The 17,980-nt window shown below is 43.1% G+C and overlaps 1 protein-coding gene across 1 annotated transcript in view; it reads left to right on the top strand.

The window, feature by feature from the left end:
- The window catches only part of ERICH1 (glutamate rich 1), a 77,340-nt gene that overhangs the window by 15,283 nt on the left and 44,077 nt on the right, over positions 1-17,980 (top strand). Inside the window, exon 2 of the mRNA XM_032216385.1 lies at positions 702-860. Coding sequence (XP_032072276.1) covers positions 702-860 — 159 coding nt within the window. The remainder of the gene's footprint in view (positions 1-701; positions 861-17,980) is intronic.

Below are 17,980 nucleotides of genomic sequence, written 5' to 3'. Positions count from 1 at the left end.
ATGGAAAGAGCAGGTGTTGGGTTTCAAGCTTTTGTGAGACATGAAAGGAACAGCATATTGCCAAGGGAAGTTTATACTAGATTTATTAAGAAAGTAACTAAAACATTAATGTTACAAATGGCAAGAGATATAAGACCGTACTATTGCTGGAGGGATACAGGTTGATGCAATGAAAATGTATAATAAAAATTAAGCTAAATTTACTAGTAGTATGTATAAAATGAAGGGACAATACCTATAGTTAAATAATGGTTAATAATGATAATAATACATATAGATATTTGATAATATGAAATTTTATATAAACAAGACATGGAGATTATGAGAGGAGGTTTAAAAGCTTTATCTAGAATATGTTATAAAGATGTATTGTGATTAGATGATCTTAGGATGATTTAATGGAATGTTATCATATAATCCTATTCTAAATTTAATATTATATATAAAAGGACGTAAAAACAATTATAGTCAAATTAAGGTTGAGATATAATAATTGTGATATAGGTGAATTTAAAATATGCGATTTGATATGAAAAGCAGGTGATGACTATGGAAGAGATGCATGGAAATACTGTAACCAACTGACACACTTTCTACTATTTGTAATGGAAGATGGGGTTTTTTATTTTTATGTTTGTTTTTAAAGCTTTTTCTTGCTTTATCAAGACTTTAACGTCTTTATTATATTGTTACTTTTTTAGTGTTCCAGAAGAAAGTCCTGGAAAAACTCTTCCCTGCTCCTGTACTTCCCGATGTAGTTTCTTCAAGCGTGGAAAGCCCTCCTGTTTTGAAAGCTGCAGTTGCAACTCAGGAGGAGGCAAAGAAAGCGGCAGCTTTGGAAAAAGATTCCAGGGTCCAAGGTAATGTTTGCATGTGTGCATTGGCGTGTGAGTGTCCATATACATCAGTGGTGGGTTGCAGGTGGTACGCCCCGGTACCATTCCGGTATGGTGCTCCGGAGAGCCCACCGCCAGCCCGTACTCCTTACCTGTCTTTAAAGCCTTTGGTGCTTCCGCACACAGGCATGGCGCGTACAGCGCCTGCGTGATGCTCCGCTGAGCAGCTGGAGTGTCAGAGAGGCTTGCGGAGGCATTGCTGGAAGGTAAGATGCATACGCTTGCCGCGCGCGTTCATCTGAAGGACACCGGGCCCTGTTGCGACCATACCAGTTGCAACGGGATCCGGAACCCAGCACTGATATACATGATAATTAAACAAGAATTTCCTGTAATGCCCAACTAGTTCCATTTTGCTTTGCTATGATATCTAAACCCAGTCAATCAATGTCAGCAAGTTTGATGATGTAACACTGTTTGGATCTATGAAAGTATCAACAGAAAGTATCAAAGTATCCCTAGAATCAAAACAATCTGTTTTGACTCCGGGGATGTTGGCAACCTCTTTGCTGGGCTCCTGGCTCTCAGCCTCGGATGTTCTGCCAGCCAAACCATGGTACATTTGCCCAATCTCCCACACCTTTGGCACTGTTTTACACACACGTCCATTAGCCTGGATCTCAGGACATATATCAAGCACTAAAACTGGAAGACTTAAGACAGGAAGACATATCGGTATTTGTTGATAAGAGAGAAGTAAGATTAAATACCGTATTTTTCGGACTATAAGACGCACCTTTTTTCCTCAAAAAAGAGGCTGAAAATCTGGGTGCATCTTATACATCGAATATAGCATTTTTACCTCCCGAAGCCCCGCCCCCTTCACCAAAATGGCTGTGCATACCCTTATGGAGGCTTTCAGAGAGCTCCTGGGGGCTCGGGAGGGCAGAAATGAGCAAAAATGGGCTGTTTTTGCCCCCCCAGCAACACTTTATAAGCCCCCCAAGGCTATTTATGCCTTTTACTTAAAAAAAAGGCCCGTTTTCACGAAAAACGGGCTGTTTTTCGGAGGTTTGCAGAGTGCAAAAACTTTTTTTTCCTTTTTAACTGATGAGAATTACATTGATCAAATGCTGTGCCAGCAGAAACAAAGTCTTAAGGTTTGTCAGCGATTTCCTTCTTCAGCACATGGATTAATACACCTGGAAACATCTACCTACCTACCTACTCTCTCTCTCTACCTATCTACTGCATTTCTCTCTTTCTCTCTATCCCTCTATCTACCTTCCTACCTACTCTCACTCTCTCTACCTATCTACTGTATTTCTTTATCTATTTCTATTTGTTTCTCTCTATCCCTCTCCCTACCTACCTACTGTATTTCTCTATCTATCTCTCTTTCTCTATCCCTTTATCTACCCACCTATCTAACTAACTACTCTCTCTACCTACCTATGTACTTTATTTCTCTTTCTTTCTCTCCCTCTCTATCCCTCTATCTACCTACCTACTTTTTTTAAATTTGCCTCTTCAAAACCTTGCTGTGTCTTATACTCCGAAAAATACAGCAATCCTGGCAATAAATAGCCAAGGGCAGGGTGGGACATGTCTGTAGTAGCCTTAGCTAGCATCTCACAGCTGAGCCAGCATTTTCCTCTAAACTTGCTCCAGAAATTGCAGACCGATCACTCAGCAGAGTTTGTGCTGGCAGAAACTGGAAAGCCCCTTTAAAAGTGGAGCAGATAGAGGTACCATCCTGGTGGGCTAGAGTCATACTCAGAACCTCATGCATTCATGTCCTTCACAAATAGTTAGTGGGCCATCTATGCCACAGCAAGCAGGGTGTCTGGATAAGCCCTGTATCTTTATAATCCAAAAACGATTTTGGATGAACTCAAAATGATATGTTTGGGGTTTAATTGCTCCTTTGCTGCAAAGCTACACCCAAGACCATTTTTACTAAAGTTCTTGGCTTCAAGTGCATCAGTATTTGCCTTTTAGGTTAGATTTGGGCATTGAATTGCTGTATTACAAGTCACAGTTTTAAAACAGTAATAGTACTTTACCAAGGGAACAACGGCTACCGTGTTTCCCTGAAAATACGACAGGGTCTTATTTTCTTTTTATGTACAAAATATGGCTTGGCCTCTATTATGGAGGGAGGGTTTATTGTTTTGGGGTTGCCAGGCGGCTGCTCTCTTGTGAGCGGGTTCCCAAAGAGCCGGGCACAGCCTCATGGGCAAATGGCTGTGTTGCACTGTCGCAGCAGTGCAAGACAACAGCCATGAAGCGACCACGCTCATGAGCAGCCACCCGACAAACCCCCTTTGCAGCCGGGCACAGCACCATTCACTTATCTAGGGGTATCGCCAAGCCGCATGAGTGCCTGTTCGCCACTGCCCGGCTCATGCGGGTTGGCGCCTTCCAAATGCCAATGAATGGTGCTCTGCACAGCTGGAGAGGGGGGTTGCATGAGCAGCTGTTCCGCTCTCGCTCACCCACCCCCCAGCCTCACGATGCATGGCCCAGTTCTCATTATGGAGCCAGGGCACCTCCGCTGCCGCCGCAATCCCAGCCTGGCTTTTTCCGCGGCTTCCAACCCAAGTCTTTTGGCAGTGACTGCTCTGGGCGCACACTCTATGGTTGTGGGCCAGCTGCCTGTAGAGCATACAACCATAGAGTGTGCGCCCAGAGTGGCCACTGCCGAAAGACTCGGGTCGGAAGCCACGGAAAAAGCCAGGGTGGGATGGTGACGGTGGAGGTGCCCTGGCTGAGAGCTGGGCCATGCATCATGAGGCTTGGAGGTGGGTGAGCGAGAGCAGAACAGCCGCTTGTGCAACCCCCCTCTCCACAGCTGTGCAGAGCACCATTCACTGGCATTTGGAAGGCGCCAAGGCATGGGAGCTGGGTGGCAGCGAACAGGCGCTCACACGGCTTGGCAGTACCCCTAGGTCAGTGAATGGCGCTGTGCCCAGCTGCAAAGGGAGTTTACCGGGTGGCTGCTCATGAGCGTGGTCACTTCATGGCTGTTGTCTTGCACTGCTGCGACAGCGCAACACAGCCATTCGCCCATGAGGCTGTGCCCGGCTCTTTGGGAGCCCGCTCACAAGAGAGCAGCCGCCCAAAACCCCCCTCTTCGGCTGGGCACAGCGCTGCTCACCAACCTAGTGGTATCCCAAAGGCGCCAAGCAACGCGATCACCAGATTTCCGCGGCTTGGTACCTTCGAGATACTGCTAGGTTGGTGAGCTCTGCCTGGCTGGAGGTGGGGGGGTTGCCCAGGGGGCTTATATGTGTGTGTGTGGGGGGGTGCTTATATTTTTGTCCACCAGAAAAATGTGGCATGGCTGTATTATGAGGACATGTCATATTTTCGGGGAAACACAGTATCTACAACTAGCATTTTTTAAAACATAAAATATTAGCAAGGCAAAAATTAACTTCAGAAACTAAAAACATATCGTAACTATTCAGATATCAGGTGCAAAACAAAAGTCACCTTTGATAATGTGCCACTAAAACACACCTGTGAATTGTAAATTGCCATCTTTGAAAGACTGACAAGTGGACCCTCAGGAATTACTCCTTAGTATTCAGCTGAAAGGAAGAGTGGATGTAGATTGGTTAAACTTAGTTCACATTCAAAACAGCCGTGCATTGAATTATGATTTTTTCCCCTGTACATACGCCCTTAAAAAAATCCCTTCGCTTGTGAAAATAATGCATCCTTTGGCCCTGAAGTATCATCTGGTGTTTTTAAATCGAACACAATGCTTGATATTACAACCTGAGAGCCATGGCTGTGCAGTGGTGAGAATGCAATATTGCAGGCTAATTTTGCTGACTGCCGATTGTCAGCAGTTTGGCAGTTTGATTCTCACCGGCTCAGGGTTGACTCAGCCTTCCATCCTTCCAGGGTCGGTAAAATGAGGGCCCAGATTGTTGGGGGCAAGAGGCTGACTCTGTAAACTGCTTAGAGAGGGCTGTAAAGCACTGGGAAGCGGTATATAAGTCTAAGTGCTATTGCTACGATGCAATCAAGCATTCTAATCAAGTTGACTCAAATTTATATGAGTGGTGTCCACATCCTATGTAAGTAGTCCTTGTTTAGTGACTGTTTGCAGTTATTGTACCGGGTACCATTCACAGTTATGAAAAAGTAATTTTATAACTACATTTATAACCTTCACAGGTCTGTAAAACAAAGGAAAGCTGAAGTATGAATATAAGCAGAGATGGTTTCACATAGCAACCGCTTTGCTTAATGATTTACTTGCAATCCCAGTCGTAGTTGCTAAATGAAGACTACCTATATGCTCCAGGAAACATTCTCAAAAGAGAAAACCACACAATTCTTGACAGAGACCCAAAGAATAAATAGCAGGAATGTTATTTTATGCTAAATGGCCCTCCTAAGTAATAAAAATGCTTTAAAAAAATCATAGTTGGTCTATTTTGCATGTATGTGTGTATGTGTGTGTATGTATGTATGTATACACACACACACACACACACACATTCCATCAATCATTTGATATTAGGGGCACATGTCTCTTTGGATTTAAAATTCACTGTGGTCCCACAAAATATGCATTTAGTTTAAGGAGTTGCAGATAGGTGTTTCTCTTTGAGTTCCAAAATATGTTTTTGCCTTAGAAGATGAAGTCTTTCATTGCCCTGCTTGATTTATCAGTCTAATACAGCTTTCTTCATCTTCAAATTGCGTTCCTTTGGAATCCGAGGATTTCTAACTCCAAGTAGAATTAGTTTCATTGGGAAAGTCTGATCAAAATTAAGTAAAATTAAGTCCATTGATTTAAAGAGGCTGCTGTATCTTTAATTCATGTTATTATTTTATCCCCAAGCCGATACATCTTGATCAATTATAATTCTTTTTAACCATAAAAGCTTGAGTTTTGCTTCATCCTGATGACTTTATGGACATATCTGCAAAGTTTTTTTGACGGTATCAAAGTAGTAGAATCTTCTTTAGGTTATATAAAATGAAGTCTTTCCTTGATTCCTAAAGCTGCAAGTTTATTGAAAAGGACCTAGCAGAATTTAAGTGGATTGGAGAGCAAAGGAATGAATAGCCTGTAGCCCTACAATTACATAATCATTACTTCAGAAATGGGTTTGAGAACACTGTTGGGAGCCAGTAATCATGCATATTCATCAGAGAAAAGGAGCATATTTGCTATTAAATGTGGAATGTGCCCCACGTGAATAGATAGAAGAACCATAACATATTACTAGATAATAATTCAGAATTATTGAGAAAGAGTAATACCTTCTTTCTACATTCTCTATATTGATAATATTTCTCTAGAGTGGCAAATATATTGCTGGAATCAATAATCTGGGGTTGCAATAAACCCTTGTTTGTTTTTAATGTGGTATTTTAAATGTAATGTGAGTTCTTTCTAAATTCCTTTGCTGCACTTGTGGAGTTGATTTACAAGAACAGATGTATTTCCTTGCCAGTTCCGGAATGCCAGCAACTTAAAGCATACTTTGCCCATGCAGCCTTAACAAAATGTTGCTTGTCTTGTATTTAAAATGTCTGTGATTTGGAGGACTGAGGACTGGAGATAGACTGGCAAGCAAAGGAAATATTGTCTATACATATTCATGAGAGACTCTTTGGCAGTGCAATATTGGAATAAACAACTTCTGCAGACTGATTAAACAATTCATTTTAGCAGTTAATTACTATTGCAAGAAGGAGCAACAGACTGTAATTATTACTTTGCACAGTAGAATATGACATTTTAAATGCCTTTCCATCAAGAATTTGTCTTCTGTTGGGTGATTATGTTAACATGACATAACTATCAGTATGGCTGCTGATTATTCATAATCTTCTAAAGCCATAATTTTATGGTTTGGATCAATGAACTGCTGCTTTTAACTCTCAGTTTCGGTTGCATAGATCATCCCAAGCATTGACAGATAATAATCTAGGCAAAATTCCTTGAATCAGTAAGGGATGGTAGAGTTATTTGATATATATAAGTTTAGTAATTTATAGCAATTGACAGTAATTTTCAAAACTATGCCTTCCTGGTGTCTCACTAATTCTCCTCTTTATAAGTAACATTTTGGTTATTTTATTTTATTTTTTAATCGCATCCATTTGCTTACCATCTCATGCTTCAGGCAACTCTTATTACAGCTCCAACAAGGGCCAATCTATAGCATCATCATATGAAGATAAAATCTAGTGGTTAGCAACAGATGGCGAATGGGAAGATGTGTGAGGGGTCCTTGGTGCACTCCGAGCTTGGTTGTTCTCCATTGGATCGACGGGAGAGTCCAGGATGGGCAGCTCGAGTCTCATAGCTCAGTGCTGGTGACAATGGTCTTGGAGATTCTTCAGTTGGACTGTTTACTCAAAGCTTCTTTGGCAACTCTTCGACTGGGTTATTGTTTACTTTGTGATTGTTGGTCTGATATTAATCTTGATGTTTATCTATGCTCATCTGGGTTTTGATTGCTGATGGCGAGGTGTTCTGGTTGGTTGGTTCTCTTTTTGGCTTGTTGATTGCCTCTTTTACCCAGCATGTAGATGTTGATATCTATCTTGTCTATTGATGGTCAATCTGTGTCTCATAAAGGAGGATGTGTCTCATAGTTCACAGACACCACACGTTGATATTATACATCAAGAACGTGGTTGCTACATCATCTCCTTAATGGATCAAGGTCTGTAATGCCATAGCTTTGGACTTCTGTTATACGAGACATCATAACAAGCAGTGGTGAAACACCTCCCCCCCCCCTAAAAAGCTACTGAAAAAGTGTAAAATGGAAAGATTAGAAAAACACAGTATCCATATAGCCAATCAGAAGTGGATAAAAATCAAAGCCCTGATAAAAATCTCTTAGCGACAAGTAGTATATTATAAGAACAGATAGCACACTTGTTTTTTTGCCAAAAGGCCTAGAAGCTTGATGTTCTGGTGCCATCAACTACTGTCCTGTGAGTAGAGGCACATATTCTGTGTGTCAGATATCTGCAGATATTTGGAGAATTAATTTCAAATAACTGTTAATTAGAACTACTAAATAACTCCCTGATAATCCCTATTGTAAAGTATCTCCCAAGTAGCCACTTCTAATTGACAGGAAGGATCTTATTGCACAACTGAAACCTGGAAAACCTCTTGGAGATTATGTCATCCCCAAGAATTACTAAAGGCGAATAATAGTTATTGGGGTCCAATGCTGGTTGATTTATTTACTTATATTCACAGCGCAACGTGTTTTCTCTCTGACTGGAACATGGCCATTGCAAAGGCGGTATTCTACTGGTTCAGACTAGTTCACCTGAACCGGTAGCGGGAATCGTGGCGTGGCTCCGCCCACCCACCCCATCTCTACGGCATCCCGTGTAGGCCATTTTTTTTCACCAAAAGCGCCCGCCCGCTCACATTTGTGAACCAGTAGGGAAGGTAAGTGTATGCCACCCCTCGGCCATTGTCACCCATTCGGCAAGGATAATGGAAATAGATCTGACCTTGGCAATTACAGACCTATTAGCTTGCTTAATAAGCAAGCTATATGCAAAATACATCTATTTTAAAATGTTGGGTTGGATCCAAAGTGAAATTGTCCTTGCTGAGGAGCAAGAAGGATCTAGAAGGGACCACTCACCCTTGGGCCATGGGTTTCATCCTGCATTATTTAGCTGAAAAAGATACTCTCCTGGCAGCAACCGGTCTTTTGAATTTAAAATCTGCTCTTGATTTGATTCCAAAGGCTGTGGGGGAAAATTTCAGGGGTCCTCAATAGATAAAATGTTGCTTCTTTTTATTCCTATTTTTTTATTCTAATGTCTTGTTGAGAGTGAGATGTTTTTCCCTGTGGGATCTTTCTGGAGCTGTTATCGCACACAGAGCAGTTAAGCAAGGGTGGCTTCTGGCCCCTTACTTGTATCGCTTCAATAAATCCGGCTGTCACTCTGATTGATAGTAATTCTGTCTGTCCCCAGATGAAAAGGCTTCCTTCTGCCTAAAAGAGCTGTTGCAGCTGTAAGTGAAGGACTATCTGGATTATTTGTATTACATAGAAACCTGGGAGCCGAAGATTTGCTTGACTGGAGAAAGAATTCTTTATTTATTTGTATCCTGCCTTTATTACTTGACAAATAATTTGAGGCGGCGAACATATCCTACACTTCTTCCTCCTCATCCTCCTTCTCTTCCCCCCCCCACAACAACAACCCTGTGAGGTGGGGTGTCCCGGGAGAGAATGACTGGCCGGAGCTCAATCTTTCATGACTTTCAGGCAGTAGTGAAATTCAATTTTTTGTACATTTCCTCCCCACTCTGGGGCCAGCCAGAGGTGGCATTTGCCGGTTCTCCAAACTACTCAAAATTTCCGCTGCCGGTTCTCCAGAACCAGTCAGAACCTGCTGGGTTTCACCCCTGCTTTAATGGCTAAGGCGGGATTTGAACTCACTCTCTCCCACTTTCTAGCCTGGTGCCTTAAGCACTCCACCAAACCGGCTAAACAGTATCAGTGGCATGTTGATGTCATGGGGAACATGACAATTATATGCAGGAGCGTCTCTCAGCGGACCGGGGGGGGGGGGGCAGAGAAAGCATCACACTTAGATCTGCATCAGATGGGAGAGAGGCCCCTCTTAGTGGCTTCTCTCCAATGAGGCACAGCGAGGTGAGAAGAACTTGGTGCCGGGCAGAGAAAATGGGCTTCTCCTCATATGAGGTGAGACCAGGGGACTGTGGACAGGACAAGGGAGCTATGCTGGGAACCATGGGCCAGGAGCTCCTGCTGCAGGGCTGAATTGTCTGCTTGGCTGTCGTGAGTCCTGATTATATCTCCACAAGGGTTGCAGACATCATGTGATCAGAGAGCTGCAATTTTGCATCTTGGCTTTCTTGGAACCGGCTCCCTTTCAAGAGTTACACACAGTCCTGATCATACTTGGTGTTAAGGATAAGCCTTTTTTTTAATTTTGCAAGATTTCACAGCAAGGCAGCAGGAGTTGGCAGAGTCCAAGGCAGAAGCAGGGGTGCAGCAAATCATTGCAGTTAAAAACTTAGCTGAGCAAAGGAGAATCCCAGGTCGAGTGGTCCAAAGTCGAGCTGAAGGTTTATGATGGCAAACCAAGGGAGGGATGAAATCTTAGTGAATGAGCCACGGTTGTAAATAACTGGATTCCAAGCCAAAGTCACACAAGTCTAAAGAAGCCAGAGGCTTAAGTTGTTCCTAGCAATGGAAGCTTGTTTCCGTCAGACTTAAATCCCCTTCTTGCCCAGCGTGCTCAACTGTTGCCAATCTTTCCTTAAGTTTGCCTGTTTTGTGCAGCGCGTTGATGCTTCTTTGTGAGTTGCCCACTTCAGCAGGGTGCGGAGATCCTTAGAGGAATTGCGCTGGGTGTGAGTGAGTGTGTGAAGCAGCTTCAGTTGTGGCTGAGTCCAACTCCGAGGGCTGACATCCCAGGGCTCCACAATATGAGGTTGCTCTAATGCGAACGAGAGCTTTTTCATCCTGGCACTGCAAAGTTAGTAAGGTCTGAGGCCTTCTTACTCACTACGCAGTATAATCTAAAACGTACATAGATAGCAAAATTGAACTGTGCCAGAAGGATGACACTGCAAGCCTTCAATATTTCTCTCTGCTTTTTTTTTCTGAAAAGATATAAAAGAGAACAGTTTGCTAGGAAGTTTTTTTACTCTGCCCACTAAACTTTCCTTAGCTGAATGCTTTCTAAACTACATAATTTCTACTCAGCTAAACCAAGTTGGTTAGGAATTGTTGGAATTGTATCCTAATATACCTGGAGGGCATCAGACATAGCCTGACCAAGTGCTTCTCAAATACCTCCAATCCTACTGGGCATCAGAGGGAGAGGGCTCCTTCCAGATATATTTGAAGGCCCAGAGTGGTGGGAAGTGAAGCACTGGGCTGCAAGGAGGACTAAAGTGAGCTCAAGAGGAATAATCAAACCACCTCGTGAAATGCAGCTCAGATTTAGAATCAAGCATGCAGTGGCACCACTCATGGGGAAGAGTGCGTTAAGGGAGAATGCCTTGAAGAAATCTTGCTAGAACTAGAAATGAAACCATTTCCCTTTTGACTTAATATATAAAGAATAGAGAAAAAAACAGGAATAATTAAGGCACCGTGCGTCCAGGAACAACTCACTACTGGTGTCCGTCTCACTCTCCCTTGTCTCCTCCCCACTGGTCCAAGGCTCAGGCGCCTCCTGGTGGCCAACCAGCCTTTCTGCGCCCTGCTCGGAGTCGGAACCCTGTCCAGGGTCCTCCAGAGCCGACTCATTGGGCCCCTCGCTGTTGGAGTCTGGTGGCAGCTCCAACGGCTCCTGCTGGGCCACAACATTAGGGTATCTCAAAACTTTACACTTCTGTAGACTGTCTTTAATACATGCTTTAAGCCATTCCTGAATACACATGTGGGGTGGTTTCGATCCTTCCTCCTTGAGGCTTTTCATATTTCAAGTCATTTTTTGCAACCTTGTTTAGATGCGTTAGGACTTTCCTTGTCTGGGTTTTTCAGTGAATCTCGAAGCCGTTTTTACAGAATTTAGTGGAAGATGAGAGGCTTTCTAAGGATCCTTGAAGTCATTGCAATGCACCAGGTGGTGGAGGCGGTGGAGAAGCCTATTCTTGAGCTAATTGTTTCATCTGCTGGAGCATCTGATACACGTTAGCTGCTAAATTCCACACCTCGGTTTCCAAACTGTCTTGGTGCCTGCAGATGGAGTCCATCCAATTCAGTCTGCCATCACTCCAGCTTGTGGATCCGATGCCATGCTGTGGTTTTATTGTAATCTGTGAAATTTTGGGGGGGAATCGATGAGATTCATGTCAGGTGCAAGAAATTCAGGAGCCAGCACAGTGTTCAAAAGTGCTATGAGTTTATTTCATGCTGTCTGTCCACAAGAATCTGTTAAGGCAAATTGGTGCTAGGGAAGAGCAGTGGAATTCATGGGGCCCGGGACTTAGGTCCCTTGTGGGAGCATAACAATTGCGAACTGATGACACTTTGACCCCAACCCTGAGCTCAGCCTGATCATCTCCTAAGTGTAACCAGCCATAGTTCATTAATTTCTTTCTCTTACTTTTGGGGTGGGAGAGGGATATTAGGTTTCACTATTTGGTCAATTACCAAAGAGTCTTATAGGTAAGATTCAGCTAAAATATTACATTGTCCTAAAACACCCATTGTAATTCCCCCCCCCTAAATATTCATAAGGTGGAATGTATATGTGGCTCATGGACCAAAGTTTTCTTTCACCTCTTCTATGATACCCTTCATGGTGTTTCTCATTCTTCTCTTGAAGCTGCCTTTAGCAGCTAGAAGATCAAAGTAGAGAATGTGGAATAGCATTAATCCTTTGGGGGGGGGGATTGGAATATAGGTTTTAAAAGACCATATCCAGGACAGCATACAATATTCTAAGTGTATTTGCAATCTAGTTTCTCTAATCTGAATGATCCTTTAGGATAACTATTGAACAACCAGGGTAATTTATAATTCAAAATAGCATAAAAAGCATAAAAACTAGCAAATAAATAATGTTCCTGTTCCAAAGGAACTTAGAGGAATCATTAGAACAATGAAAAAATGTGATTGGTAAATTAAAATACAAACAATAAAACCTCTGGCTTCTAAAGACTGGACTAAAAATAAGTCCTTTTTATATGTATTTTATAAAGGCAGAATGGTAGCCAACTGCTTAATGATGCCTTCCAAACTCTGGGAATGACCATCTTCCGTCTGCCTAATACATCAGTCTCAGAAAACAGTAGAGTTTCTGGGTTTTTCCTGCAGATCTCAACGTCTTGCTGAAACAAATTCCCTTAGGTAGTCGGGCTCTAAGTCCTCATGGAGGCAGTTCCCATTTGCCTCCCTTAATACCCAAGAGAGATATAAGCTTTCTGGACAGCACGAGGAGGTTGCCCGTCCCCGTCGTTTGAAAAGCTGGAGATCACATCGCACTCACGTTGGACACCCTGAGGTGCCTCTGGGTTGAAAGGATTAGCCGACGAGGGCTCCTCTCACACCCCTGGCAGGAGCTGGAGCCGGAGCCCAGAATGGGGACTCACCCCATTCCCATGGCAGCACTCGGGTCTCGAATGCAAGCTTGTCAAGCCAGCATCCTAACCACGCAAGCCACTGTGCTCCTTCACATTCAGAGACGATCCTATATAGCAGAGTCAAGTGACAGCACACATTAAATATGTGCCCCCATATACCTCAAAGCAAGTATGTAGCTTGAAGGATTGTAAGCTTTAAAAGCTTTAAGCTTTAAAAAAAAAGAGAGACCCTGAGAGGCCTCACCTGTCCCAAAGTCTGTTGAAGAGAAGGAGGAGAAAAGGGAAGGGGAAAGATTCAGGGAAGGCTTCCAATGAGATCTGAGCTCATAGAATATCCTTGAAGTGCTAAATAAATGGGGAGGGAGGGAGGAAGAGAGAGAAAGGGGTGTGTATGTGTGTGTGTGTGAATGAATTAAGGGGGGAAAAACCAATGGAAGGGATGCTTAACTGGCTTCCTATCCCTTTAATGGGGAACTTGGGTGGAGAACAGAGGGAGGGGAAATGGGGAATTGAGAGGCAGCTCGGTGATTTACTTGATCCCTCTAAGCGTTAACAGAGGTGTCACAAGATAATCACAAGATAATTTGTGATGTGTGAACTAGTTATGTTCACACATGGTGGGGGACAAGACCAACCTGCTGCCTTCACATCACATGCTAAATTTGACTAGGGACTTTTGGGGAAGGGGGGGGGGATGACCTTGTCGCTGCACATCTGATGCATCCTCTGATTCTGGCTTCTCCTTCAAGAATTGGCTTTTTGCATCTGAGGCTAAGCAGCTCGGATCTTCTTTTCTGCAGCCTGCAAGGCCTTTCTTGCTCAGGGTATTCCTCAGCTTCTTTACGGTGTTCAGATCCTTACTTTTACAAAGTTTAATCCCCTAGAAGCAGCCCGGTCCAAGTTTAGAAGAGCTGCCCTTGCGTTTCTGAGATGCATGAAGAACGCTCTCTTCTGGCTGGAGAAATGTTTGGTTTCGGTGGATTCCAGAGTTTGGTGCTATCTCGTTAATTTCTGATTCTTTTTTCTTCTGCCTTGAATGCCTGGCTCTGGTGGTTCTAAGAGACTATTTTAAAATCAACGTGGTTAACAAGAACTAATAGCAAACTTCCAGCCTTTCGGTGTCTCTTTGGATAGCCTTTTTCCATGAAGGTTTGGAAATGCCAGGAATCGTCTTAAGCAACGCCTGGACTATTGACTTCCAAACCAGTCCACCCAACCGATCTCTCTTCCATCCTGAGTCTGAAATTTCACTTTCAGAGTCTTTATCTTGTTGGCTGTTTTATCCTCCCACATTCCTGTGGGGCCCGCATAAAACAGCCCTATGGAGGTGCATATGCCCATATGGAGGGTTGAACCTGAGGAGCCCCTGAGCCCCATGATCCTTTGTTACTTCCTCTTTAGAGCAAGGGTCTCCAACCATGTCCACTTTAAGACTTGTGGACTTCAACTCCCAGAATTCCCCAGCCAGTATGGCTGACTGGGGAATTCTGGAACTTGAAGTCCACAGGTCCTAAAGTGGACATGGTTGGACATCCCAACCTTAGAGGAAATCTCAGATGACAGCCATCTATCCCTTTCCATTACCTTGGCACGAAGGTGCAATGCTTATTTGTTGCTTCTTCTATCAGACCAGCATTCTGATCTATGTTTTTCCAGGTTGCCCAGTTTTGTGCCTCTGTTTCAGTGGTGGGATTCAAAAAATTTTACTACCAGTTCTGTGGGCTTGGCATGGCTTGGTGGGTGTGGCAGGGGAAGGATACTGTAAAATCTCCATTCCCTCCCCACTCCAGGGGAAGGATACTATAAATTCTCCATTCTCTCCCCATGCAAAATCCCCATTCCCTCCTGATCAGCTGGGACTCAGGAGGAAGAGAATAGATGGGGGCGGGGCCAGCCAGAGGTGGTATTTACTGGTTCTCCGAACTACTCAAAATTTCCTCTCCTGGTTCTCCAGAACTGGTCAGAACCTGCTGAATAGCCACCTCTGCTCTATTTGTTTTATTTGTTCTACCCCAGGGGTATCAAACAGGCGGCCCACGGGCCTGATGCGCCATGCGAAGGCACCCTTCCGCAAAGGGGAAAAACATCATGAAACATCAGGTGACGGTCATGTGATGCAGCGAGTTTGATACCCGTGTTTTACCCCCAACTGAAGACTAGCCTTAATCCCTGTGATTGCCACTAATATTATTACCTTCTAGGCCTACATTTTATTCATATCTACGTGTACCTGGGACTTCTGTATAGAATGAACTTCTGTCTAGTATTTTCCTGGCTCCAAGGCCACAATAAAGCTTTGCCTGTGATTATAGGATTCGGAAAAGCATTCAGAAGACGGGCTTTGTTTTCCCTCCTACTCACTGCACAGTATTTCTTTCAGATGCTTTGCCAGACCTGGTACGTAGCAAAGTTCAATTGTGCACAGCGGATACCAAGCTTAAAAGGCACCATATAGGGCCTCCTGATCAATAAGCTGAGAATTCAAGCAGCAGGCTCTTATTTTAGTCCGGTCCAGCAAGAAATTATTTGCTTAGGTGGAGCTGAGTCTGCTGATCAACTGCTTTTGAATCCCTACTCCTGCTGTTACCCTAGTAGACATGCAAATGGAGCCCCTAATCAAAGCTGGACTGAGTTCCCAAATGCCCCAAAAGAAACAAAAAGAAGAATCAAGGAGAAATCCTCATGGCAGAAGTGGACTTGCTGGTTTATATGTTGTTGCAAATTAAAAACAAAACCAATTGTTCAGTACATACATATTATAATTTAGAATTTAATGAGCAATGCACACTTCAGTCTCCTGCAATCTTTCTGAATTTTAGCAGCTTTAAGAGGTATGGACTTTCATCGGGTGGCACTCGCTTACTTTCCCTACTGGTTCGCAAATGGGAGCCTTCTGCGCATGCGCTTTGGCTTTAAAAACGTGCCTAAATAGGGGGGCCACAGAGCTGGGCAGATGGGGCAGCCCGCAATTTCCAGGGCGAACCGGTCCAAACCGGCTGAATCCCACTTCTGACTTTAGTGTCCAGAATTCCCCAGCCACCATGCTGGGCGTTGAAATCCACCTTTCAAAGTTATCAATGTTGGGAAACCACTGTCCTAATACAGATGGTTCTCGACTTAGGACCATAATTGAACACACAATTTTGGTCGTAAGTCATGATGGTTGTAAAACGAGTTATCTGTGCTTGATCGGGTTTTTTTGTGGCGGTCTTAAACGAATGCCATAGTTGTTAAGCGAACCCCTGCTTATGGGGCAGTTTTTCCTGGGGAAAAAATCAAACTAAATCCCAGTTTCAAGCAAAAACATTATGAAACGTGGTCACATGACCATGGAATGCTTGCTGCAAACATTTGCTGAGCGCCCATAATGAAGTCATGTGACTGCACCTGTTTTTCTTGACCATTTTGCCTTTCGTGAGCCAGCTGTAAATTGAGGACCACCTGTGGGTACTACGAATGAGTACCTTCAAGAGTCTGTCCTTCCTCGTCATGCCTCTTCGTCTTGGAACCGAGACATTGAGTGACATCCTTTCGCAGAGAGTGTTGCATCCTTTGAAGCAGGATACATGGAAATGCTCCCTGAATCAGGGACACAGCTGCATTACTGCAGGGTCTTGGCCAGTTACTCCTGGTGCAAATGACGCAGCAGGGTGACCTGACCCCCTCCAGTGGCACTTTGGAAATCTGAGACATGAACTTTTCAAGAATGAAACCTTATAAACTAGGTTTGTAAACCTCTTCAAGCGTGACAGCAAGCAAGATCAACATTTTGGAAGCTGAAGAAGGCAGGACCAAACAGAAACTAAAGTTAGCGTAATTGACGTGTAAATGTATTTCAAAATAAAGTTAACTATTCAGTAGCCATAGTGATTCCAGTTTATGCAAAGTTTTGAGGGCTGCATGTTGTCTGTGTATGAGCGCACAATTCTAATTTGGAACATTGTGCTGAAGCTGTTGGAAGAATGCAGGATGTCTCCTGCAAACGTTTTGCATTTACATGAATAAATAATAAATTTTAGAAGAAATTAAGATATCGCATCTAAGAGTTGCATTTTTTTTAAAAAGCGAACCCGTATTGTCCAAGAGCTTTTAAGAGCCTAAATATCTTTCACGTTTATTCTCATTAATTCCAGCACTGATTAACACCTCATTATTAATCAACTGTGGAGGGAGAAATCAACCTCGGGACTTGACAGTTTGAGATAGTTGGAGCTTGAATTTAGGGGAAATGAATTTCCTGAATAGTTTCAATTAATTTTTAGCTTGATGCCTGTCTTTTCAGATTGCATGATTAATCAGTTGCATCTTACTGCATCATTTGTCTCTGTTCTCTTTGACCTCAAACAAGGGAATATTTTCCATTAGCAATTAAAGGTGTTTGGAGAAAAATTGTTGGGAGCTTTTGTTTTTTTTTAAAGGCAACAGCCTCTGTTTCTTATAGTCTTATGCTCTTAATTTAATTTCATGTGTGCAAGAAAATGGGCTGAAAATGATGGAGTTCACATAGAAATCTTAGAAATGGGATCTACAGGTGGAACTCAAAAAATTAGAATATCGTGCAAAAGTTCATTTATTTCAGTAATGCAACTTAAAAGGTGAAACTAATATATGAGATAGACTCTTTACATGCAAAGCAAGATAGTTCAAGCCCTGATTTGTCATAATTGTGATGATTATGGCTTACAGCTCATGGAAACCCCGAATCCACAATCTCAGACAATTAGAATATTGGGAAAAGGTGCAAAAATGCTAGGCTCAGTTTCACCTGTAGGTCCATGAACATCCTTATTTTTCTTTTTTAAAAATCAGTGGACAGTAGCCAGCCCTGTGTTATAATAATACATATGAGGATAGTTCATTCCTCTGTGTTAAATTTCTCATATTGAAAATCAAGGCACCATATTTTTCAGAGTATAAGGCGCACCGGAGTATAAGACAGACCAAGATTTTGAAGAGGCAAATTTTTAAAAAAAGTTTTTGCACTTTGCAGTCCTCTCAAAAACGGCTCATTTATTGTGAAAACGGGCCCATTTTTTTCCCAAAAAAAGGGCATGCA

The sequence above is a fragment of the Thamnophis elegans genome, chromosome 4, assembly GCF_009769535.1.
Source record: "Thamnophis elegans isolate rThaEle1 chromosome 4, rThaEle1.pri, whole genome shotgun sequence".
Lineage (NCBI taxonomy): Eukaryota > Metazoa > Chordata > Lepidosauria > Squamata > Colubridae > Thamnophis > Thamnophis elegans.
The sequence above is the reverse complement of the archived record's forward strand: the minus strand, read 5'-3'. Positions and strand labels throughout refer to the sequence as shown.